This window comes from Sycon ciliatum, chromosome 13 (genome assembly GCF_964019385.1).
Source record: "Sycon ciliatum chromosome 13, ocSycCili1.1, whole genome shotgun sequence".
Classification (NCBI taxonomy): domain Eukaryota; kingdom Metazoa; phylum Porifera; class Calcarea; order Leucosolenida; family Sycettidae; genus Sycon; species Sycon ciliatum.
In genome coordinates this window covers 22,090,327-22,114,362 of record NC_088655.1, presented here as the reverse complement: position 1 = coordinate 22,114,362, position 24,036 = coordinate 22,090,327, and the positions used below count along the sequence as shown (strand labels likewise).

Genomic DNA, 24,036 nt, shown 5'->3' with positions numbered 1-24,036 from the left:
GAAAGAAATTTTATGAGTGCAATAAAGAGTACCGGTATAATAGATGCAGACATGGCCAGACAACAACGAGTTAATGGAATTTTAAAGGATTTTTATGTTATTCAAAATCGATTTTCATGTTCCGCTCATCACTGACTTCTTGTCAGGGAAGTGATTGATTGTATCCTCGTATGACCCTGTGATGCCGTACTGTACTGCAGAAGCGTACTCCACCCCGTCGAAATGTCCTGGCTCTTGACCTTAGGTCGGTGTACGAGACGCACTAACAGTTTTCGTAGGGTGACTTCTTTTTCATGTAGTACTGAATGCCGCAAGTAGGACTCACCCATCCGCACCTCCCCACCTGGACCTACTCGAAGGGTGGCGGAGGTAGGGGCTCTCTGGCGGGATTTTACGGTGCATTGCATGTAAGGAGCATTCACGGTGGCAACACACAGGCATTACCACAAAGTAAAAGGAGGTAACGCTTTGACAAAGGAACGAAAACTTTGAAGCACACTAAGCAAAAAGAAGAAGAAAAGTTGATGGTACGGTGCTGCTCAATGAAATCCAGTCGCGTCACTCAAGGTTGCGCCTTGCACTATTTCGCAGCCCAGTGTTTGCAGGTCTAGGGCTGCGCAACGCCCGGCACTTACTTGAGTGACGCGACTGGATTTCATTGAGCAAGACTGTACATGTGGAAAGCATTAGACAGTTTACAGAGCTGAACACAGAAAACTGGGAAAGTCCGAAATTGTTTAGGACCCTAAACAGCATGATCACCGGCGTCCCGTTGACGGTTGTTCAAAGCGTTGTTCTGTTTTCACAAACGAAACAGAACTTCGAAACACACGAGACCGAAAAAGAAGGAAAGTAGTTGCTATACTCTTGGAAAACATGTGATAGTAGACCGAGCAGTATAGTACACAGAACACTGGGAAAGTTCGAAATAATTTGGGACCCTAAACAGCACGATTACCCAAAGGGCTTACCTACTATGTTCGATCTCAGGAACGCTGCAGCAACAAACATCGTGGCGAGAAGCCACTTCTTCCACCAGCCGTATCCTCCCTCCATTCTCGTGGTGCGCCGCAACTGCCTTCTGCAATTGCCCGCTATTCTAAGCATGCATGTTGGTGCGCTACTTCAACGCAGAAGAAGTCATTCATTTTTTCCGCTCGACATTTCACGACCCCTGCGGGCCTTCCAATCGGACGGGAAGCTTCTTCGTCACCGGGGAAAAAGGCCCGACGGAGAACACAAAATGGTTCAAGTGTTACCCGGCCAGCGGAAAGACTATGAGCAAGCAATGGCTGGCGAACCACGAACTACAGCCAAACTCTCGACCCTGGACCGCCGCGAGAATCTTTTTGCTTCTCGCTGTCGGTGCGGACTCAGCGGTTGTTGGAAGGTTCGGAACAGAGTCAATCTTTTGTAGGCCGAACGACGTTATGTACTCATCCACCTACGTCATGTCGCCTTGTAGGCTATCCTAGCCACATAGTAGCGAGGTCAGACGCGTGACCAGTTCACGGACTTCGCTTGTCGCGCTTGGACCATCCCCGGCCCATTGAAAATCGATGATGTCATGGCACATAGGTTTTTACTCGATTTTTCGATTTTTACGGGAGGCATCAAAACTGACCTGCGTTTGAACTTCGCTTGTGCAGTCTCCTTGCTCTTTTTGGGCGATTTCAAGTTTCTAGTCCTTTGGTAAGGATATGGAGTAATGCCTCCACCCGTTCGCGCGGCGTCCAGACGTTTCTCTGTCGACGCGCTGTCTCTCGCTTTTTGCCAATATTCGAGGGCGGGTTTCGGTCCTTGCGCCTCTTGTTACGCCTTAGGTTGTTGCTGCATCGTGTTCAGCGCCCCCTAATCCTTCAGACTACCAAGTTTCATTGGCGTAACAAGAGGCGCACCGACGTTATGGCTCCCGACTGGTGTCACTGTCCAGCAAGGAGGATTGCTTTGGGAAGGCATGTGCACCAATCTAAAAAGCAACAGAAGCAAGCGAATCGCCATCAACCCGATTAAACTTCGCTTGCGTCTGGTGTGCAGCATTTTGTATCTATTCAGAAGCTTGTTGGTGATTAAGGTAAGGAGATGGCTACTTCAGTCCCGGTCCCAGGTACTGTTTCGGAAAGCTATGTCTTTCTTACAAAGTTTTGTCCAATTGTATGCATCATTTCAGAAATGGAAACTATTTCCAAATTTCCAATGCTGAGTCAGTGTTACTCAATCAAGGCAACACTACAAATAGTTGTCAGCCAAACATAACCTGTGTGAGAGAGAAAGTGAGGAACGTTCACTTTCACACAGACCATGTCTCTAACAAAGTCTCTCTACTGTACTACTCCAGAACAAACAATACGTTCGAGCACAATTGTGTTTTCACATTCCTGATCGTCTGCAGAAACTTGTCTTGAGAAAGCGCTTCTTCCGACATCATCCATCAACAGCAGCCACCGCTCCCGTTGCCACCAACTCGTCATTGGATCCCAAATATCTTACCATCACCGGTTCACAGCAAATAGTACATGCACTGGCGATCCTTGAAGACAATTGCACATTTCCCTTCTCTGCAGAGGAACAAACATTTTCTCTTCAGAAAGTAATAGTTTTCGGCTCGAGTGCGGCACGCAGCGGTGCCGCTAGCCGCTAGCATAGCGAAGTACACGCACGTGACACGCGAGATTACATCATGCACTCTCCGTCGCGACTTGGGACCCGAGTGCCGGGTGCCATTTTTCGAGCTCCCACGCGTACATTCGTCGCGACAAAAAAATCACGTAGTCGGGCTCCTTTCAACACCCATAACTCTCTTCCAGTTGCTCTAACCCAGCCCAAATTTTAGATTTGAACGCCTGAAGCTCTAAGCTTTCCGTAGATACCCAATTCGATAGGGTTTTCCAAAATTTAATTTTCGCCTGACCTCGCTACACATAGTCGTTGTACATTCACATGACTGTAGTTGGGTGCCACACTACACACACAGACTCGTCTGTCACTTGTCAGCCTGCAGACGTGACAGTACAGGCAGCCAATAATCGATGACGTAGGCGATTACTTTATGTCTCCCAGTCCCAACGTGCAGCCAAGCATGCCATGCCAATGTCAGTGAGCAAAAGTAACACAGTGAGTAGTTACTTCTGTCAAATGGCAAATGCTCCAGCTTGGTGGTTGCCTACAAAAAGGCTACAATCATGATTGTACATTTTTTGTAGGCTTGTATTTGTAGCATGCCTCTATTTTGTTTTTATTTTTATTTCTTGCGGAGAGGGACGGGTAGTGTAGCTACTAGGCCTTGACGGATTATGCTAATATTTAGGTGAAATTATGCTTTTCGCATTGCTGAAAAAATTGCAGAATTATGCTATTTTTATGCTAAAAGTTATCATATTATGCCGCATTATGCTCACATATGCTGCTAATGTACATGTATATGATGGTTTTGTGCAAAATAACAGGGAAATTGTTTTGTAGAGGGCGTTGTACTGTAGCAAAAGTTCAACGGGGTCAACGCACCGTCCGGCCTAGCTACGACCGTCACTGATTGTAATGGACTGGACATGTTATCAAGGGAGTCGTAAACCTACGACTTCCTGGTGCATCTACTTATTTATTCATTTCACCTTCCCGTGGCCAGAGAATATAGGCAAATATGGAGGGAGGGGGGCGGTAGCCAGCCATGGCAGTAAACAAACTACTTGTACTTGTTAGGGACCGGCGGATTCTGCTCGAAAAGGTGGCAGATTCTGCTCGAAAAGCAGTAAAATTGGCAGAACCATACAAACCTTATGGCGGGCAATTCCTCGAATTCTGCTGTATTTCTTTATCCACATATTAAACATGCATGAAACTTACCAGAAAAAGTACCGAATTCTGCCAATTTTTCTGCCAGCAGAATCCGCTGGACCCTATTAATTGTACTTGTAGAACATGTACAACTGTATGGAATTTGATGCGAACAGGCGGATTATTACAATTTATGCGATTCGTATGCAATTTGCCTCGAATTATGCGCTTAATATTCAATTTTGGTAGGAATTATGCGAAACATTATGCTAGCATAATCTGTCAAGGCCTAGTAGCTACAGCAAGACGTTTGTGTCAACATCAACATCGTCGGGATTCTCCCACAAACCATTAATTTTTTTCCGACAGGCTATGGACCTATAATAGGCTAGAGTAGAGAGCAGACGACGTGTGGCGCTGTCAAATGCAATGTCTCTCCCCATATAAGTAGCGAACTTGCTCAGAGCAGGTCCAGCTGTCAGACACAGCGATGTCAAATCGTCAGAATCGTCGCGTGAGCACGTGACTAACACTGACTTGACAATGACAACTATACAGTAAAACCTGTCAAGGCGACCACTCGGATAAGGCGACCACCTGTCCTAGAAGACCACCGCAACCAGGACCAAGGGATGCTACTTCCAGTCAATTCAGTGATACTGGATAAGGAGACCACCTGGCAACAGAGACCACATCTTGAAGGTCCCTTGAACGGTCGTCTTAGACAGGTTTCTCTGTAGCATAATACGCCACGGATACATCGCCTCCAGGCTCCACAGCCTTTCGCAGCTTTGCTGTGACCTGTGGTGACAGTAGCTAGCCGGTGACGTCCATGTACAATGTAATACGCCACGGATTCAGCCTTTCGCAGCTTTGCTGTGACGTGTGGTGACAGCCTTGAAGCCGGTGACTTCAATGATTACAATGTAATACGCGGCGGATACATCGCCTCCACAGCCTTCCGCAGCTTTGCTGTGACCATGGTGACAGTAGCTGGTGACGTCAATGTACACTTACTGTATACTACAGTGCTGCGAACTGAAATCCGACCCCCCGGGCGGCGCGGCGCCGCGCCGCCCGGGGGGTCGGATTTCAGTTGGCAGCACTGTAGTAACCAGTTATTCTCAGTGTAACTGTATAATATTATGTTATTTCGGTACAAAAACTTGGCACCTGCACTGTAAATTAGGCACCTAAGCTTACTTGTAAATTCGGAACGACGCTTCACGCAGCTTCATTACAATTATCAACTCGTATGTATTGTGGCAACACTGGCCAACAATCGGATGCACTGCTACGTCACACAGTCGAACGATACTTTCTCAACGTTTCGGTCAACCTGACTTGAAGCTGATCAGGGTGACCAAAACGTTGGGAAAGACACGTTCGACTGTGTGACGTAGCAGTGCATCCGAGTGTTGGCCAGTGTCAAGTTGGCAAGATAAATTTACTGGTGAGCTTGAGTAGGCTGAGGTAGCTGAGGCTGAGGAGTGGTGATTTTCAGGCACAATCTTCCTCAGCCTACTCAAGCTCAACTGATGGGGGGTGAATTACCCGAAACACTGTGTATTGAGCAGGGAGTGGTGCTTTCTTGCAGGTTTGCCGAGTGGAAGGTGCGACGTGCTCCTCGTGTGCTCCGGATGGCAGTCGTGAGGCAGTCAAGTGTCAAGTTCGACAAGAAGCGTGTGTTCCTCGTTGGAACAATCAACTTCAAAACAACGAAAACGGTTGCGGGAAAGTGGCGAGCATCTCTGGGAAAGGGCTAGCCGAGGGTAGCCATTTCTGCTGAGAGCGCATGGAGGAGAAGAGGAGCAAAGATTGAAAACATTATGCCCGCCAACCCTACTAGTATAGCCGATCTCTGTCTGTACTTGTTTGGTTTCGTTTTTCTTTTTTTTAAAGTCCCACCTTCCAACCCGGCAAATATTTTAGATTGTGATAAAAACGATTCAAAGCCTCTTAATTATTTTGTAATACTTTAAAGTATAAAATAATATAAGAATAATAACTTAGAAGTTGCGACTTCGGCGGTAATAGTCATGAAGTTGATTGTTCCAACTAGGAACACAGGCTTCTTGTCGAACTTGACACTTGACTGACTCACGACTGCCATCCGGAGCACACGAGGAGCACGTCGCACCTTCCACTCGGCAAACCTGCAAGAAAGCACCACTCCCTGCTCAATAGTACACGGTGTTTCGGGGAATTCACCCCTCATCAGTTGAGCTTGAGTAGGCTGAGGAAGATTGTGCCTGAAAAGCACCACTTATATACTGCTCTCCAGGCCAAACCATCACCAGGAAGGTGCGACGTGCTCCTTGTGTGCTCCGGATGGCAGTCGTGAGTCAGTCAAGTGTCAAGTTCGGCAAGAAGCATGTGTTCCTAGTTGGAACAATCAACTTCATAAGAATAATATAATACTTTGATGCAAAACAAGCTCGGTGCAGCACTAATCACGGCAGGGGAACCCGACCCTTCACCATCGCCAACTCACGAAGCATGTGAACTGGACGGTGACGGGGCGACTGAGCACCCCGGACACGCAATACAGCGGAACGTAGCAGCGCGAAAGACACCCGACAGCGATAGTATCCCATCAACGACGAATAGCTACCTTCCGAAGATTGAGACGTGAGCAGGCAGAAGCGCCTGAGGAAGGTCGTGGATGCCGGCGCAGCTGCCCCATTCACGGAAAACACTAAAGGTGCAAAGGCACCACGCTCAACATTCACTACTCTCTCCCGATATTGAGGTCCTCCGCCTTGTAACATGCTGTCAACCAACAATGTATTGTATAATTATATGCATTACATGTACATGAATTTTCTTACATTTTGTACATGTTCTTCGAGAAGTACACTGACCTCTCTTGTCATGATGATTTGATGCAATTTTTCTTGTTGAACGGGAGCATCACGGACACTTCAATGGTCTCCTCCAAGGCGCTTCTCTGCTCACGGTTGCAGAAAGTTGCGAAAGTTGCACTCTCTTCCAGAACAACCAAAAGTTGCGAAAAAGTGGCGAGCATCTTTGGGAAAGGGCTAGTCCAGGCTTCTGGAAGAAGCGTCAGGATTAAACACCCTTACATCAAAAAATGCATCTTGCACACTACACTTGTTTGGTGCCTTCATGACAGGTTCGATTGACAGATCCCGGCCACAAATGTAGACACCTGGGGATGAGTAGCTTCCGCTACTCTGTTCCTAACCTTCGCACGTTCACTGAGTCTGCACTGACATGATGAAGAATTTTCACGTCGGCCAGGATCTACTTTTGGTTCGTGGTTCACCAGCTAGTTCTCGTTCACAGTCTTTGTGCTCGCCACCCATATCTTGAACCACAGTTGTTGCGCTCGCCGCTGACGATATTTATCCTTTTTTAGGGAAGAATTAGCTTCCCACCCGTTTGGAAGACCCGCAAGGAGTCGTGAAACGTCGAGCGGACGAATGAATGACTTCTGCGCTGAAGCAGCGCGTCTCCATCCAAGCGGAGAACAACGGGCAATTGCAGAAGGCAGTGGCGGCTCACCACGAGAATGGAGGGAGGATATGGCTGGTGGAGGAAGTGGCTTCTCGCCACGATATTCGTTGTTGCTACGTTCCTGAGATCGGACACAGTGGGTAAGCTCTTTGCACCGGCGATTTTACAAAAAAATATTTCACGGACAGTGCAAAACCATTCTGACCTATTTTCCCTCCCCCGCCATTTTAGATATTAGTCGGGCTGGTGCACGAACAGCGGGTAATGATGCAGCTTAGGGCCTAAAAAATGATCGAATTTTCCCAGGTTTCTGTGTACTTCTGTAGATACTGTAACAGGTAGTCGAGTAGTAGGCGCAGTGCAATCAACAAGAGTTAGCTGTTATTCTTCTTCTCTCAGGTACACACCTGGGCTATAATAATATTATTAGTAAAAGAAGAAGCAATTTGAAACTCGGATGTTGAGCCATAAATAAATGTGGAAGAGAAAAGGACATATGGATACGAGTTAAGAGTAACTCTCCATCACTGTAACATGATACTATTATACAGTCAGAAAGTGCAATAACTAGGCACAAAGATGTGTTGAAGCTAGGTGTCAGAACGTCGAATGTCTCAGTACTCTGTCAGTTTTGTGCCTAGTTATTGCACTTTCTGACTGTATATAGTATCATGTTAGAGTGATGGAGAGTTACTCTTAACTCGTATCCATATGTCCTTTTCTCTTCTAAAAGAAGAAGCGGCAAATAAATAGGATTTCCCCTCCGGTGCACACCTGGAGGTTGAATACTTCTTCTTCTCGGTTTTGTCGTTGCTATAAAATCTAATGAAATCAGCAATGCGCAGCAGCTTTTATGCAGCAGACGCCGTACGCTTACATATGGAGATACACTAAATATACATCAGGTGAAGTTCCGTATTAGTTCCGTATTACTTCCGTATTAGCCAGGCAGGGATACTACACCCTCCCTTCCTACAGATAATCACGCCCTTGTGATTTTCAAAAATTAGCGAAGAGTTATGAACACAGCGTCAACCGGAAGATGGCAAATTATATCGGAAATGATAACGTTTAGAGTAGACAGAAGAAATGAACTGATAACAAATCATAACGTAGAAGTAAAAGCACACCAGGTTCACACGATCTCTCGGGATCAAAAGGGAAAGAATGGTCCTCCAAACAGGACGTGAACTCAGCCAAATTTCTGCACATCGCAGGCTCAAACTGCCAGGAAATTCACAATTTCAAAAAAATGCACTGCATCGTGGGAACTTACTCCGGTACACACCTGGAGTGTAAAAGGGGATTCTAACACGCTTCTCTCACAAGGTTAGTTAGGTAAACCGTGGCTCACCACGATCAGACGCCTACCAAACTAAACTGGATTCACACACTCGCATAAAGGAAGACTGAAGAGAACAGGGAGACTGAAGGAAGACAGGAAAGAAAATCCCATACCTGGAATCAGCGTTAGTAACCACGGCGGCGGCTGGAGCTACGGCGGAGGGCGAGCCAGGTTTTAGCTTCATTTTGGTTGAGCCGGTCACTCAGAGCGGCTAGCTCGGCATCAGACAAATCACCCCTCCTCGTCTTGAATCGTGGTCTTCACATTATCAATAGCATCGCTTGGCGCGACGTAAAGAGTGATGGTCTAGCCAGGAAGAGTGTTGACGAAATTCTGCATTCCACCACGGAGACGAAGTACCAAGTGAAGAGTGGACTCCTGCTGAACGTTGTAGTCACTCAGGGTTCGGCTGGCATATACTGTCTACTGCAGTTAGTCCATTCAGAAAAAGATGATATCCTAGCTTTTGGCCATAAATTTGCCAAATTCTGAGTTTTTGTCACAATTTTGTTTGGCAATCCCCCATGGAATGCTCTTCCAATTGTGTTTTTGAAGTCTATTTCTCCAAAGAGCAAGCCGTAACAAGAATTGGATATCGGCCTGGTTTTGCCCCCAAAGCACCGAATTGGGGAATAACCATGAAAATCCAGGCCGTTCAGTCCACTTGCATAACAGTACATTTGCGGTTCGAATGACAGTTGACGTACCTTTTTTGGACACTTTTTCAAGTTTCCAATCTCGCGGCACTGCACAGTGTACCACAAAGTCGCGAAAAATCACCAAATACGGGATCTCTCCATAGCCAGCGCTCATCTTTTTCTGAATGGACGATAGTAATCATCAATCACCACACCACACGGTTGCACTCTCCGGCCGGCCTCAACACGTTGCCACAGCACAGTTGGTACTCTGCTACTTCAAAAATCAGCTGTTTCGATCATCAGGATCTCGTGAGTGAAGCCACCGATGAGAAGTACCAACTGCAATGTCGTTGTGCTGATGGTGTGCTGTGGCAACGCGTTGAGGTCGGCCGGAGAGCGCACCGGTGTGGTGTGGTGGTCGATAATAATCTAGACAAGGTCAAATGCTGCTGCTTACTCCTCTTGATTGGACTGTAGTAATGCTGTTTCAGTCGTGCTCAATGAAATCCATTTGCGTCAATCAAGCGTGTGCCGGGCGTTGCTCAGCCCTAGGCCTGCGAACACTGGGGTGGGAAATGACCTGAGTGACACGACTAGATTTCATTGAGCACTAGTCTACCTTCAGCTCTCATTTTTTGTTGCTTTGTGTGTCCAAACGGTTTTCGTTCCTTTGTCAATGGGTTGTCTCCTTTGACTTTGTGGTAATGGATAGGTATCGCCAACGCGAACACTTCTTACATGCAATGTATCTGGGAGGCCAGCGCCTCCAGCGAAACCCATTGCCGCTTTCCTGCCCCTACTCCTAGTGAGGCCACACGGTGCACCAGATGTGTTACAAAGCATTTCGTTGCTGATGCAGCGCCGATCAGTAAGGAACTCCAGTTGGCCAAGTTGGGTCCTGAGAAACTTAGAGCGGTTCAAGCGTTAACACAGTCAACTTCTCTACCAAAATGGCATCATTATTATTTTTACCGCATGTCTCCGGGAGGGACAATCCGTATCAAGGCACCAGCAATTACTGTAAAACCGGAAAGTTTAACGACCAAAAAGTTTAACGATTTTGTTATTTTGGCATGATAACGTGCAGAAAGTTTAACGATGGCTACCTGGCCACCCATCTGTATGCGCATCTTAACACAGACATCTAGCGATAACGTTTTTTCAAATAACGAAAAATAATTGGTCATTAAAACGTTAGACTTTCAGGTTTTACACGGTATCACAAAGTCAAAGGAACCCCAACTTCTGTGTTCTAGTTGTATCTTCGTCCTCCCTGCAACGTTGTTACCTTCCTTGTTATTATTTTTTGTCTCGAGTCAGGTTTGTGTTCTTTGCAAAAAAATACTTTTAAAATAAAATAATAAAAACATTGCTTTGATCTTGTATTCATGATTTGCACAGATGGCTACAATTCATGCCAGAACATCAACACTGAGAATTTTGCTAGCTCATCGACGGCGGCTGGCTGGACTGGCTATGGTACCAACGCATCACTAGGATGGACCCTGGTTACCATGGCACCAGCCGGCGTTACCGCGCCAACAGGTGAGATGGCACACAACGTGTAGATCAGCACAGTCATACGCCGGGTTTTTTCTCCAGCCCTAATAACCAGTGACACCTTTTGGAAATTCCTTTTCAGCACGCCCCCAAGAACTGTTGCGGAATGGTCTTGCGGTTCTAACGTCTTTTAAAACGCAGTGTGCTTGTCATGTGTATGGTGAGGATAAATTCGGCAATGAAAATAGTATCGTAAAATACGTTTCTTTTAAAGGAATTGTCTACGCCTGCGTCTACGCAAGAGCGTACCACCAGCCAATGAGGACATGTTTCATAAGTATTGAACGTTTTCGTTCGCTCAAAATACTACAGGGATTATGGGAATCAACGAAATACATGTAAGTAAATCAAGTTGCGCATTCAAAACACACACCATTGGCACAGGTCAGATTTCCTTGAACGTTTTCGTTGCCATCACTTAAGAAGGAATTTACTGGCAAAGGTAATTCAATGAGTAGCACAATATAAATACTCAAAATGCCGTGAGGTGAAATGATACAAGTATCGGTGCGAACACCGAAAACTGTTTGATTATGGGAATGATAGAAATAGACTAAGAGGCCACTACTAGAAAGATATGAACTTCGGAGATACAGCACTCTAATTATGTGTAGAAATGACACGAAGAACAATCGCTGTGAATCCGTTTCATTATTTTTGTAAAAATAATGATAGTGGCTAGCCAATGGCTTGTACACCATTTCTTTGAAACAGGATAGTGGCTGAAACTTGATCCAGCCAGAGGCTTACTGGCCGAATGGGCACCACCAGACTCAAAGACTCTCCTATTCTACAAGGACCAATTCTCCTACATCATGGGTGGTTGCATGCCTGAGGTATGTTGGACTGAGCTTTAAACAAAATGTCCTCCCCCTTGAAACTTGGCTAGGGATCCAGTTTTCAGCATGCATAGTAACGCCGCCACCCTCAAGGATCAAGACGCAGATGAAACTCTTAAAGCGGTGGTAAGTGAGTAGATCCGACCCACCATAAAGTCGTCAAAACCTAATATCCCATTCGCTGCATCCATGTGTGCCTCGTGCCAGGCCTCAAGTTCCCAAATAACTGGGGGTCGCCGCACTGGTTCAAAAACCCTTCCGCTTCCAAACAGAACTTCAGCCCGGTACCCTCTGTTTCTCAATCGTGACCTTAGACAACCTGTCACTCTGCCTGCTAGCTTAGCTTTGGCCTGCTTAGCTTTAAAATTATGGAAAATGTGCAGCTGTAGCCACAACTTTCAGGATTTATTATGGACGGAATAACTTGGGTGCTCTGTTGTGAATTTTGTAATGGGGCGGCAAACGGGTCTGATCTACTCACCTCCCACCGCTTTAAGGGCTGCATCTGCGCCTTGATCCTCGCAGGTGGCAGCGTTCCTACGGAAACCTCAGCCTCTAGCCGAGTCGGACGTGAATCGTGAATTTCGTATAAATTTGCCATCTAATTTTCATGCATGTTGTGATTCATTTTGATAAGTGTGTACAGTACAGTGTAATTCTCCAAATGTTCAATGTTCTGATATAATGCTGGTGTAGGTACTGGACTATACGCGTACATCAACACCGCTCAACTCCTTACTCCCAGTGCAGAGCCGTACACGTTGAAGTCGCCCACCATCACCAAACCAGACGTCTTCTTCGGAAGTTGCTACGTCAGCTTCTACTACAGCATGAACGGCAAGGCAAATCGTGAGTTTTTTTGTTTATTCAGAAGTATAAACCTGCATGACAGCCTACAACGCAGTATAGCTGTGTGTGTGTGTGTGTGTGTGTGTGTGTGTGTGTGTGTGTGTGTGTGCGTGCACGCGTGTGTCAGGCTGTGTAATGTTCGGCGCCTGGAGTCCTTTATTCTAGTGTGTGTGTGTGTGTGTGTGTGTGTGTGTGTGTGTGTGTGTGTGTGTGCGTGCGTGTGTGCGTGTGTGTGTGTGTGTGTGTGTATGCGCGTGTGTGTGTGTGTGTGTGTGTGTGTGTGTGTGTGTGTGTGTGTGTGTGTGTGTGTGTGTGTGTGTGTGTGTGTGTGTGTGTGTGTGTGTGTGTGTGTGTGTGTGTGTGTGTGTGTGTGTGTGTGTGTGTGTGTGTGTGTGTGTGTGTGTGTGTGTGTGTGTGTGTGTGTGTGTGTGTGTGTGTGTGTGTGTGTGTGTGTGTGTGTGTGTGTGTGTGTGTGTGTGTGTGTGTGTGTGTGTGTGTGTGTGTGTGTGTGTGTGTGTGTGTGTGTGTGTGTGTGTGTGTGTGTGTGTGTGTGTGTGTGTGTGTGTGTGTGTGTGTGTGTGTGTGTGTGTGTGTGTGTGTGTGTGTGTGTGTGTGTGTGTGTGTGTGTGTGTGTGTGTGTGTGTGTGTGTGTGTGTGTGTGTGTGTGTGTGTGTGTGTGTGTGTGTGTGTGTGTGTGTGTGTGTGTGTGTGTGTGTGTGTGTGTGTGTGTGTGTGTGTGTGTGTGTGTGTGTGTGTGTGTGTGTGTGTGTGTGTGTGTGTGTGTGTGTGTGTGTGTGTGTGTGTGTGTGTGTGTGTGTGTGTGTGTGTGTGTGTGTGTGTGTGTGTGTGTGTGTGTGTGTGTGTGTGTGTGTGTGTGTGTGTGTGTGTGTGTGTGTGTGTGTGTGTGTGTGTGTGTGTGTGTGTGTGTGTGTGTGTGTGTGTGTGTGTGTGTGTGTGTGTGTGTGTGTGTGTGTGTGTGTGTGTGTGTGTGTGTGTGGTATCCTACCGCCCGTGAGTCCCGTGCTGACTAGCGGGCTATGAATGCCGAGCATGTGGAGAATGCGCCTCAACCTGGCCCAGTGGTATACAGTCAACTTCGCGTATTACAACACTCGGCGGGGCATCAAAAAGGTGTCCTTATTCGCGAAGTGTCGTTATACCCGAAGTCTCAATATATGTATTACAGTGGGACGGGACTTTGCTCTGGGCATGGAAATTCTGTCGTTATTCGCGAATTGTCGATATATCCCCAGTCGTTATTCGCGAATTGTCGATATATCCGCAGTCGTTATTAGCCAAGTTGAATGTATGCTGATTGCAATCGGTCATTTTCGCGCCGTGGAGATCGTGCTCGCCACAAATGTGTGATTGAGCGGGCCAAGCCGATTCCAGAGCGGCGAGGGGCTTGTCACTGTGGGGATTGTGGGCTTTGGTTTCGCAGCAAGGGTGGTCTAGCTGTTCACCGCTGTTCCGCTCCTCAGCCTCCCGAGCCCTGTTGAGTCTCTGTACAGGATGCTTGCTGTGCTGCGCACTGTGCTGTGTGTGCACTCTGCTTTCGGACTGCACAAGGTCGCGGTCATTGCCGGTGCTCGAGGACTGGTCCCCGCCCGACTGCCCAGCAGCGTGATTCGTTCACTCCTGTATGCATGTGTTCTCGCCCGTTCCATTTGCTCCACCATCCCGGCGTCATCAGGCTGCATGCTCCATCTTCCTCTCTGATGCCCCTCAGGGGCCACATGACCCATGGGGCAGTGGCTCTACAGGACAGGACAGGTGTGTTTGTGTGTGTGTGTGTGTGTTTGTGTGTACTTGCTGGTTCTCCGTGCCCGACACAGGCACTGTTGAACTGTATGAACAGACAGTATCGGGCAGCACGAGGAACGTTCTCTGGAGTCGGCCTGGATCACAGTGTTCGAACGGCACGTGGGCGTATGCCGATGTCCACATACCCCACAACAGTGGCTCAGCCTCGACTGACGCACAGGGCAGTGGTCTCCCGAGCTTTTCGGTATGTATCAGCTTTTATAATTATCATCTCATCGGCTCGCTGTACTTGAGAGACTAAAAATCACATAAGAAGTAACTCAGGAAAAATTACCAAAGCACGGCTTGTCAGGGTAATAATTGGCATCCAGCATTAGAAAAGAGGGTAGGTTTACTGGGTGTTACCAGCCGTCGTGAGTTCCCTTCGGGAACGGACACGATAATTTACTTTTTACTGTATTTGAAGGGAACCCACCCCCTGTCATACCAAAGCATGGTCGGAGAGGATTCTTGCATTGGTGACCCAAAGTTGTGCTTTGTTTTCGACTACCGCTCTCATCACAACAAGACAACACTACAACACTATAACACTATAACAAGACAACACTAGATACATCTTTGTTCAACAAGAAGACTGTCATGTATTGCTTGTCACTCCCTCTCTTTTCCTGCTCTCTCTCTCTCCCTTTCTCTCTCTCTCTCTCTCTTTTCTTGTATATCTCCCTCCCTCTCTCCCTATCTCCCCACCCTCTCTCTCTCTCTCTCTCTCTCTCCCTTTCTCTCTCTCTCTCTTTTTGTCTCTCTCCCTCCCTCTCTCCCTATCTACCTACCCCTCTCTCTCTCTCTCTCTCTCTCTCTCTCTCTCTCTCTCTCTCTCTCTCTCTCTCTCTCTCTCTCTCTCTCTCTCTCTCTCTCTCTCTCTCTCTCTCTCTCTCTCTCTCTCTCTCTCTCTCTCTGTCTCCCTCCCTCCCTCTCTCCCTATCTCCCTACCCCTCTCTTCTCTCTCTCTCTTTTTTCTCACTCTCTCTCTCTCTCTCTCCCTCTTTCTCTCTCTTTCTCTCTCTTTCTCTTACTGTCTCTTTCTGTCTCTTTCTGGCTCTCTCACTCTCAGTCACTCTCTCTCTCTCTCTCTCTCTCTCTCTCTCTCTCTCTCTCTCTCTCTCTCTCTCTCTCTCCCATCTGCGTATAAAATCTAGAATGACAATACGCTTGTTAAATCATGCACCTTCTTTCAGGTATAAGTAAAAATTATTAAAACCCTGTTGTAGAGGTCTCAGTCGTCATGTGTTGGACTTAGGTGTCTTTATAAATCCAACTTACCCCCCCCCCCCTTTCTCTCTCACTCTCTGCGTCATCGTCTTGACAGTCCTCAGAAAATACCAATTTCCATCGTGTTTTCGTGAGTACGAAATTGTAGATCAGCGAAAGTTCATCAGTGTAGAAACGATATTGTGTTGGATGTTGCGTGTATGTGCGTGCTACTTATATACACCGGTATGTGTGTGTTGTCTTTTGTCTGTAGCTTGGCTTTGAAGTGGTATATGAATCGGTGATGGATTCAGTATTAGTCGGTGATATCGCTCTGAGAGGTATAGCTGTCAGGTGCTGCGCCGGTGAGTGAAGTGCTGAAATCACCCAGTTTGTGTGTGTGTGTGTGTGTGTGTGTGTGTGTGTGTGTGTGTGTGTGTGTGTGTGTGTGTGTGGTGCCAGCTAGTTCGGTTGGTGGGTGCACTTGTGCCAGATAGTGTTGGGCCTGTTGCCAACGGGCTCGGCTGCTTGAAGGTGTATTGTTGTACCTACCACCTTTGTTGGTTTTAGGGTTCATATACTTTCTGTTTGAAGTATACATACCTGTTAACCATGGACTGCTTCTGGCTAGATTAACTCTTGTGTAATCAATGGTGCTAGTGAAGCTTATATCAGATCCACTCTGATTTAGCCACCCACACTAGTACCAAGTATTACCTTCACTGGGGGCAGGGGTACCTGCAGTTGGATCCCAGGACGGATACCCTGATGCCGTCAATCCTTTTCTGCACCTTGTCCTCACCCACTTACTGAGGTGTGGTGAGCCCATAAGTGGGATCATTTCAAGTCCACCCTAGTTTGGGGATTTCAGGGGGTGTTGGCCGTTGGGTGGTTCAATGGCCAATTGAGTCATCTTTCCAAGATTCCTTTTGAGTCTCTCTCCCCTTTCCCGGGGAGACCCACGTGACCAGTTTTGGCAGTGAGCAAGTACAAGTACAAGTGTGTGTGTGTGTGTGTGTGTGTGCTTGTGTTTGTGTTTGTGTGTGTGTGTTTGTGTGTGTGTGTGTGTTTGTGTGTGTGTGTGTGTGTGTGTGTGTGTGTGTGTGTGTGTGTGTGTGTGTGTGTGTGTGTGTGTGTGTGTGTGTGTGTGTGTGTGTGTGTGTGTGTGTGTGTGTGGTTGTGTGTGTGTGTGTGTGTGTGGACATGTGATAAATATTGAATCTTGACGAATAACACCTAAACAAAGCGTTAATAAAATTATCAATACCTTGTGATACTTTTTTTGGCATTGTTTAGGTGTTATTAATCATGATTCATCCTTTATAATTGTCTGTGTTGCAGTATGTTACTCAGTACAGCGATGCTACTTGATGAGCGTTGTGCGAAAGCTAGTTCGATGCATTTACATATTTTTCATCGGTCCTATTATCAAGAGCACATAACCCCCCAGAGTGTGCAACGCCTGATCCAACTTTGCATAGGGTCTTGGTCGAGCTGGAATCGGATCTTCTGATGTGAGGCGTACGCTCCACACCAGCGCAAGGCCGGTCTCGAGGCAGGGTGCCAGTGTTTTTGATCCGAGACCCGCGACTCCCCGGGTTCCCCTCAGATGTGTGCGGTATTATGACGCAAAAGTCCGATTGCGCTCGACCACTTGAAGACCCTATGCAGAGCTGGATCAGGTGTTGCACACTCTGGGGGGGGGGGTTATGTACTCTTGCTATTATTGATATTCACCTTAAATTGCCATCATAGTTATTTCTTTATCCATCACCATTTTCTCTAGAATTTGTTCGTGACATCTCAGTAAAACCTTCACGAAATGACGCTTCAGCTGGTTCTGTTTATCCCAATCCTTAAACCTGTTGTCGGTTTGCCTTTCTTTCTGTTGACAAACCTTTTATTTTTACACACGCTTGCTTGCCTCAATGCACTGGCCTCTATGCCAGAGTGGGGTATTATACTTGTGTGTGGCATGGGCGAGGGCTTCCATCTTTCCACTATGAATGAAATCGAGCGAGAAAGAAGCCATCACCCGCTAAAATATCTCACAGCTGTGTCTGAGATGCAGACTTTTCAAGGTTTCCTTTACACTCATTTCCCTTTTTGCCGTGTAGGTTGCTCCGCAGGTGACTTCATTGCCACAGCAACGTTTGAGAGCGGCAGTGATGGTTTCACGTTCGACCCGTCGGGACAGTCAAGCTTCAAGCGTTACAGCGGTGCATCGTTGAGCACTGGAACTGGGCCAGCATTCGACCACACTGTCGGACAGCCAGGCTGCAGCAATTCATCGACCAATGGTGAGAAATTTTCTTCCTCGCCAAGTTCCTGCTCCATTTTTTAAAAGTGTTTTGCTTTGCTATGCCACTGAAATCTCTGCAGAGGAAATTCATTTTTGATGTGAACACAATAATAATATTGTACATAATTGGGAGCGAGGTTTGGGAAAATACTGGTAGTACTATGAGCTTTACTGCGCCCCTTTGTGTGGATTCACTAGTGCAAAGCCCAAAATTATGGCCTTTCAGAAAGGCATTTTGTGTCTAGCCTTGACCCGAATCGGGCCTTGAAGCTCCGTGGCACCATCTCAATTTTGCCTATGTTGCAGTATTAGGAGTAGAAATTTCATTTCTCTAAATAGGGATGTCGTGATGTTTTAGACGAACTGGCGTTCCCTCTCACACCATGCCTCACCAATATCAACGAAAAGAAGAGTTTTCCTATCTACGTTCGCGAGAAAACCGGATGAATGACGAATAACAAAATGACAAGACAAGATAAGGGAATGTATTGAAGTAAATGGTGCACTCAACAGCAGAAAAAGGCGCGCGGGTCACTGCGAAAATGTGGTACGACAAAAGACTCGAACGGGAAGAGAGACCCAGACCGCAGACGGCCAAATACAATGTTGTTCAAATGGGGCCCAGAACAGGAAGGGCATACAAAATGTCCCGAAAAGACGGTGCAGCATCACGGACACAGACGGGTGACTAAAATACATGTATGCGCAACAGGGCTATTCCTAATGACAAAGTTGTCTTATCATAGGGTAAAAAAAAGGAAGTGAAATTTGCATATCCACATTACCACCGGCTTACAATTATGTTGAGAAACACAGCCAGCTGCTTAGAGAAGTTTTGTTCGTGCCAGGCCATCACCGTGCCTGATTGTACCAGGGTGGCAGCATGCAGCGCCATAAACGACGAGGGTGAGGTGGTAAGTCTCAAGAACAATGCCCGATAAGGGGGCGAACCTCGTTGGCTACATCTATGCTAGCCTGACTGCGAGTAGTGAGTGTCCAGTTGACCGTGGGTGTCGGCGCTGTTCATTGCGTAAATTCGCAGTGGTTCACAGGTGCACCACTGCATTTCTTAGCAAAGTACACTCTCCCTGTGTCGCGAACGTCGCGATGAAATACATGTACATGAATTCGGAATAACCAATTTATATTTGCATTACATGACGATGATTTTGTACTCTCTTGCTTGCTTACGTTGTGGCTGATTCCACGCTTGGGTTAGCCGAAGTCTAGTTCCCCATCGTCCTTTCTAGTGATTGATTTCATTCTACTTCGAAGTAGCTTCGAAGCAATCCTTCGTTTCTCTATTCTTTGCATTTTGTTCACAAACAAATTCTTCGTTATGTTTTCGTCCCGTGAGTATTTTCGCGCTCTTGATTTGTTTTGCTGACGCGTGACTTTCCTTTCCTTTCCTTTTGTTATGCATGACCATGATGACGTATTGGTATGACGTTTATGTGTACGTGACCACGTGACTGCGTGTTCACTAACTCCTGACTGTACAGACAGTAGGCTAGTGCATTTTAGCGATTCGCTCTCCTTGCTGTTCACTTCTTCTCCATTTCTGTTTGTCGCTGCACTAGTTCCTTTTGTTACCATGCCACGTAAATGAAGGTCGTCGTCGCCATTTTTATGCATGTTCTTTGTGCGCAGCTGCCTGTGGATGCAGCTGCCCTTTTTCCGTTAAAATTTGATCTTGTTTGAGAAAGAAACAAAGAAACAAACTTTCCAAATCAAGAAACGTAAATGTCTTTCATGTCCGTTGAGTCGGGATCCTTATGATGTCGCGAGTCACGACACCCTGCTCCCAATGCGGGTCTCGAACTCGCGACCTTGTGAATTCGCAAGCAAGCCCACAACCACTCGGCCAAAGCGCTGGTCACTCAGGGTAACTGATGAAGTCCTGGTGTTAGCTCCCGGCTAAGCGAAGTCCCCTCACATTTCCAGAACAGAGGGGTTTTGTAGTATTGAATAATGATATGGACGAAGTATTTACACAAGAGAGTAGACAAGAGTGAGAAGGAGAACAGAACAGAACAACAACACACTAAGCAACCACTGGAGCATGCGCTCTTCCACACTCGATAGGCTCTCATTACTATGGTTAAGGAGTAGGAAATACGAAAAGTGAGTACTCAGTATTGTATGGTCTAATTATATTTATACAGCTATTCCCCTGGCAAGGCTGCACAAAGTCACTATGAGACGTAGCAGTACATTGTGTTCGCTGTTATGTTCTTTCCCAGCGGGCTCATATTTCCACGTGGAAGCGTCACTACCCAGGTCTCCAGGCCGTGCCTCACTTCTCTCGCCCGTCTACACCATTCCTCGGCTGAACAACGATACCGTGTGCTTTGTCTCGTTCTTCCTGAGCCTCTATGGCAATGACATCGGCCGCACCGCCATGCAGATTCTCACGGCGAATGGAGCGGACAACACTTGGTGTTCAAACGGTCAGCACACGACTGCAACAAACTGGGCAGGCGGACTGGCCTGGTTCAGACCCGGGCCTACCGTCCAGGTGTGATTTTGCATGTTTGCTAGTTGTGTATGTGTGTGTGTGTCTGTGTGTGTATGGGGGGGGGGGGGTATTCGCAGGTGTGCATACATTGGTTATGTATGTGTGTGTGTGTGTTGGGGGGGGGGGGGGAGGGTACGTGACTGTACGTGCAATCTTGAGCACAATCATGCTTAATCCTGCCCATACAGTTGCACCGCAAAGCATGCAGCTATTTTAATAGGTGATGGTGTCAAGGAGACCAGATGTGAAACGTTGCAGTGGCTCTGTTTCCCCTTCTTGCCAGTTGGCCATCCCCGTTCTGCAACGGAGGCTAGGAGCTCAGGGGACACCAGCGCTAGTACTTGCACTACAAGACAAAGGCGATACAGTCAACCCTGTGCAACAACAACCCTGGCTGCAACCGCAATTCGAGAAGAACAGCACGATCTTCTGACCTAGTGACCAGTTGACCGCATACTGTTAACTTAACTTAATCTACCAATTAGCGAAACGCACGAACACTGAGACTGTTCTCATGTATGGTCCAGGGTTGTTATATGCAATGTTGACTCTAGACATAATGTAGTGGCAACTGTCTAGTGTGGATGTGCTGGATCTCCACTGGCAAAGCCGTCACGCTGATGCCCACAGTCAGCTGGGACATTGTGCTAAGGCGCAAGGACTGCTTGGGTACGGCTACTAGTAATGGAGTTTTCGGCACTGGGCCCAGTGATTTTCACGCTCGACTGAACCGTTATAGTGCTGCATCTGCCGCAGGTTGTCCGGGTGCAAGCAGCCACCACGAGTACCCAACGCAACACAGAAATTTAGGAATTTTACATACAGTCAACTTCGCTAATAACGACTGCGGATGTAACGACAATTCGCGAATAACTACAGCATTTCCATGCCCAGAGCAAAGTCCCTTTCAACTGTAATACATATAATGAGACTTCGGGTATAACGACACTTCGCGAAAAAGGACACTTTTTTATGCCCCGCCGAATGTCGTTATAAGTGAAGTTGACTGTAGTCATACTCCATTGGTTATTGCGCATCGACCAATGGGCTGTACAGCCACTTGTAGAGTACACCCAGGTCAGTATTGATACTACTCACCGCCCTCAGAATGCAGCTGTGTTGGTGCCTGGATAAGGGTGGTTTGAATGCATAAGTTTGGGGATTTGTCAGACGATCAAGCTTTTCAAACTTGTGCTGGTTGAAATTAACAGCACACAATTTTCTCTCATTGTGTGTTCTTTTCTCTAGTTGAATTTCACTGTGGAGCTGGGAACAAGCTTCCTCAGTGATGTCGCAATTGATGACGTGCGCATGTCCTGCTGCCAAGATGGTAGGGGAGGTCAGGCATCATCAATGTGTACAGAGCTGTGTGTAGGGCAAATGCTGCTATACATGGTTGCAAACCTCCTCCATCTCCCCTCAGGCAATATAACTACCACCAAAACCTCCCACTATCTGTCCGCGTGTCTGTGTATTGTGTATCTGTCTGTTCTGCCTGTCTGTTTGGCCACCCATCTGTCTGTCTCTTTGTCTGTCTGTCTGTCTGTCTGTCTGTCTGTCTGTCTGTCTGCCTGCCTGCCTGCCTGCCTGCCTGCCTGTCTGCCTGCCTGCCTGCCTGCCTGCCTGCCTGCCTGCCTGCCTGCCTGCCTGCCTGCCTGCCTGCCTGCCTGCCTGCCTGCCTGCCTGCCTGCCTGCCTGCCTGCCTGCCTACCTGCCTGCCTGTCTGCCTGTCTGTCTTTCTCTCTGTGTCTCGGTCTCTTTTCCTCTCCCACTCCCTCTCTCCGTCTCTCAGCGTCTGTCTCTCTGCATCTCTCTGTCTTTGTCTCTCTCTGTCTCTTGGATTTCTACTGTACAATCATTGTCTGCAAAGAAGCCACACAGACCTTAAAAAGGCTATCAAAGAAACGTCTCCACCTCTGGCAGAAATGCAGTGCTAGTGAGGAAACTATTCTGTTGTCAGCAGAATTACTTTTAACAGCCAATGAGAACTGAAAAACGCGCAAACAACAGAGAAGGAAAAGATTTTTGGAAATCAGTGCTGTTTCACTTGCCCCCTCCTACAAATATTGACCGCACAATGGGCAAGTTATCGACCTCATTCACTGTTCTGCATGTCATTTTCTGTGTTGTCTTTCCATGGTGCTCATAGTCTGCCATCACTACAAGATCCTTGACTTTGAGTGTGGCTTGGATGGTTTCCAGGGACCGGCAAACTCATCGTGGACCCGCGTTTCCATTTTCTCCCCCACTGCTGGAAACTTACGTAAGATTGCGTTGCTCTCAGGTTGCTGTTCATCTCACACACACACTTTCTTTCTTTCTTTTCTTATCTCTACTTGGTCCGCCCAGTTAAAATTGGCGCTTATCTTCTCACTTGGTTTTTTGGTGTTCTGCCTGTGCCACACGGCATGGAACCACCGATTCACCATCCGAACATGACCATTGACCATTGCATCCGACGACATGGCAGCACAAACCATCACAGAAGTTGCGATCGGTTCGTTTGAGTCTTTTTGACGGAGCTGCCGCCGACGAACACTTCCGTCAGCGCAAGAAAACACTGCAACCTCCGCTCGAGTCCGTAAAATAGGTCAGGATGTTCGCATTTCAGAGTGACGGAGAATACAGTTTCTGTCTACTTCCAGCTGTCTGATGGCAAGGATTGTTTACCCCGGGGAGGTATAGAAAAGCTGAAAAAGCGCTTCGCGAGCTTGAATTTCAGTGCTTGCACAGTACAGCGCCTAGTGAAGGGCTATCACCAGCAAATCGCTGACGAAGAAACTGCAGCTCATGTCGATGTCTCCAGTAAGTGAGACCAATCCGGCGGACACACTTTGAAGCTCACAGAGGACAGGGCAAAGGAGCTAATCAAAGGAAACACCAAGTCCTGAGCAGGGCCGGAGGAAGGAGTTCGGGAGTGGTCCGGCCAACCTTTGAGGAGGGTGCGGGGGACCTCCCCCGGGAGAAATATTTAAAATTTACGTGAAATAGAGCGAATTTGGGCATCTCTAAGGCTCCAGAAAATGCAGAAAATTATAGTAAAAGAACACAAACACAACTTTTTGTAGCCATATCAGCCACACAGTGCCGGTCACGGAGTCCTGAGCTACTTCGAAGCACATCACACGTCAGCAGTACAGTTGAGTCATGTACCTCTGGATTTTTTTACACCGGTTTTGCACGAATCACATGGACCATCCAGCTGGGAAAGTGGTCCGGCCATGGCTGGACCAGCCTGACCAGTTCCGCCGGCCCTGCTGAGAGAAACACTCGTGCAAAGGACTTTCAGGAAACTAGCCAAAAAGCCTCATGCACGGCGTTGTAGGTGCAGTACGCACAGGTGCTACATCAAGCGGAAGCTATCACTGCGCTGCATGTACAGGCACCAGCGGCTCGCGTGGGTACGGGTGCTGATCAGCAAGTACGACAAGCGCAAGAGGCGATTTGAAAAAAAGGACACTGATATGGCGTTGCCTTTTTGTCTCAAACAAAGTCGCATTATTGCGACGAACGGGGATAACACTTACAGTCAACATGCGGGCAGTCTCACTCAGCTTCTGATGGGAAGGTAACAGGCACGCACTGCCTTTGAGCGTGATTCGAGACGAGGAGAAGTGGAACAAGCTATGAAACGACCCATGCAGCAGCTGTCCGGATCGTACGTTTTGAGCTCTTCCTCCAGCGACGATAGTGGCGAGAAGGATGTGTAACTTGCT

General features: G+C 47.4%; 2 protein-coding genes across 2 annotated transcripts in view; one reads left to right on the top strand and one right to left on the bottom strand.

Moving 5' to 3' along the window:
* Positions 1 to 1,393, bottom strand: part of LOC135829052 (mucin-2-like) — a 42,241-nt gene extending 40,848 nt beyond the window's left edge. The window contains exon 1 of the mRNA XM_065341458.1: positions 972 to 1,393. Within this exon, the coding sequence (XP_065197530.1) occupies positions 972 to 1,107 (136 nt within the window). The 5' untranslated portion in view covers positions 1,108 to 1,393. The remainder of the gene's footprint in view (positions 1 to 971) is intronic.
* A 5,663-nt stretch (positions 1,394 to 7,056) lies between these two features.
* LOC135829363 (MAM and LDL-receptor class A domain-containing protein 1-like) overlaps positions 7,057 to 24,036 on the top strand; it is a 33,295-nt gene continuing 16,315 nt past the window's right edge. The window contains exons 1-9 of the mRNA XM_065341766.1: positions 7,057 to 7,394; positions 10,642 to 10,785; positions 12,336 to 12,488; positions 14,324 to 14,496; positions 15,775 to 15,865; positions 17,618 to 17,800; positions 20,046 to 20,320; positions 21,569 to 21,650; positions 22,470 to 22,583. Of these exons, the coding sequence (XP_065197838.1) occupies positions 7,310 to 7,394; positions 10,642 to 10,785; positions 12,336 to 12,488; positions 14,324 to 14,496; positions 15,775 to 15,865; positions 17,618 to 17,800; positions 20,046 to 20,320; positions 21,569 to 21,650; positions 22,470 to 22,583 (1,300 nt within the window). The 5' untranslated portion in view covers positions 7,057 to 7,309. The remainder of the gene's footprint in view (positions 7,395 to 10,641; positions 10,786 to 12,335; positions 12,489 to 14,323; positions 14,497 to 15,774; positions 15,866 to 17,617; positions 17,801 to 20,045; positions 20,321 to 21,568; positions 21,651 to 22,469; positions 22,584 to 24,036) is intronic.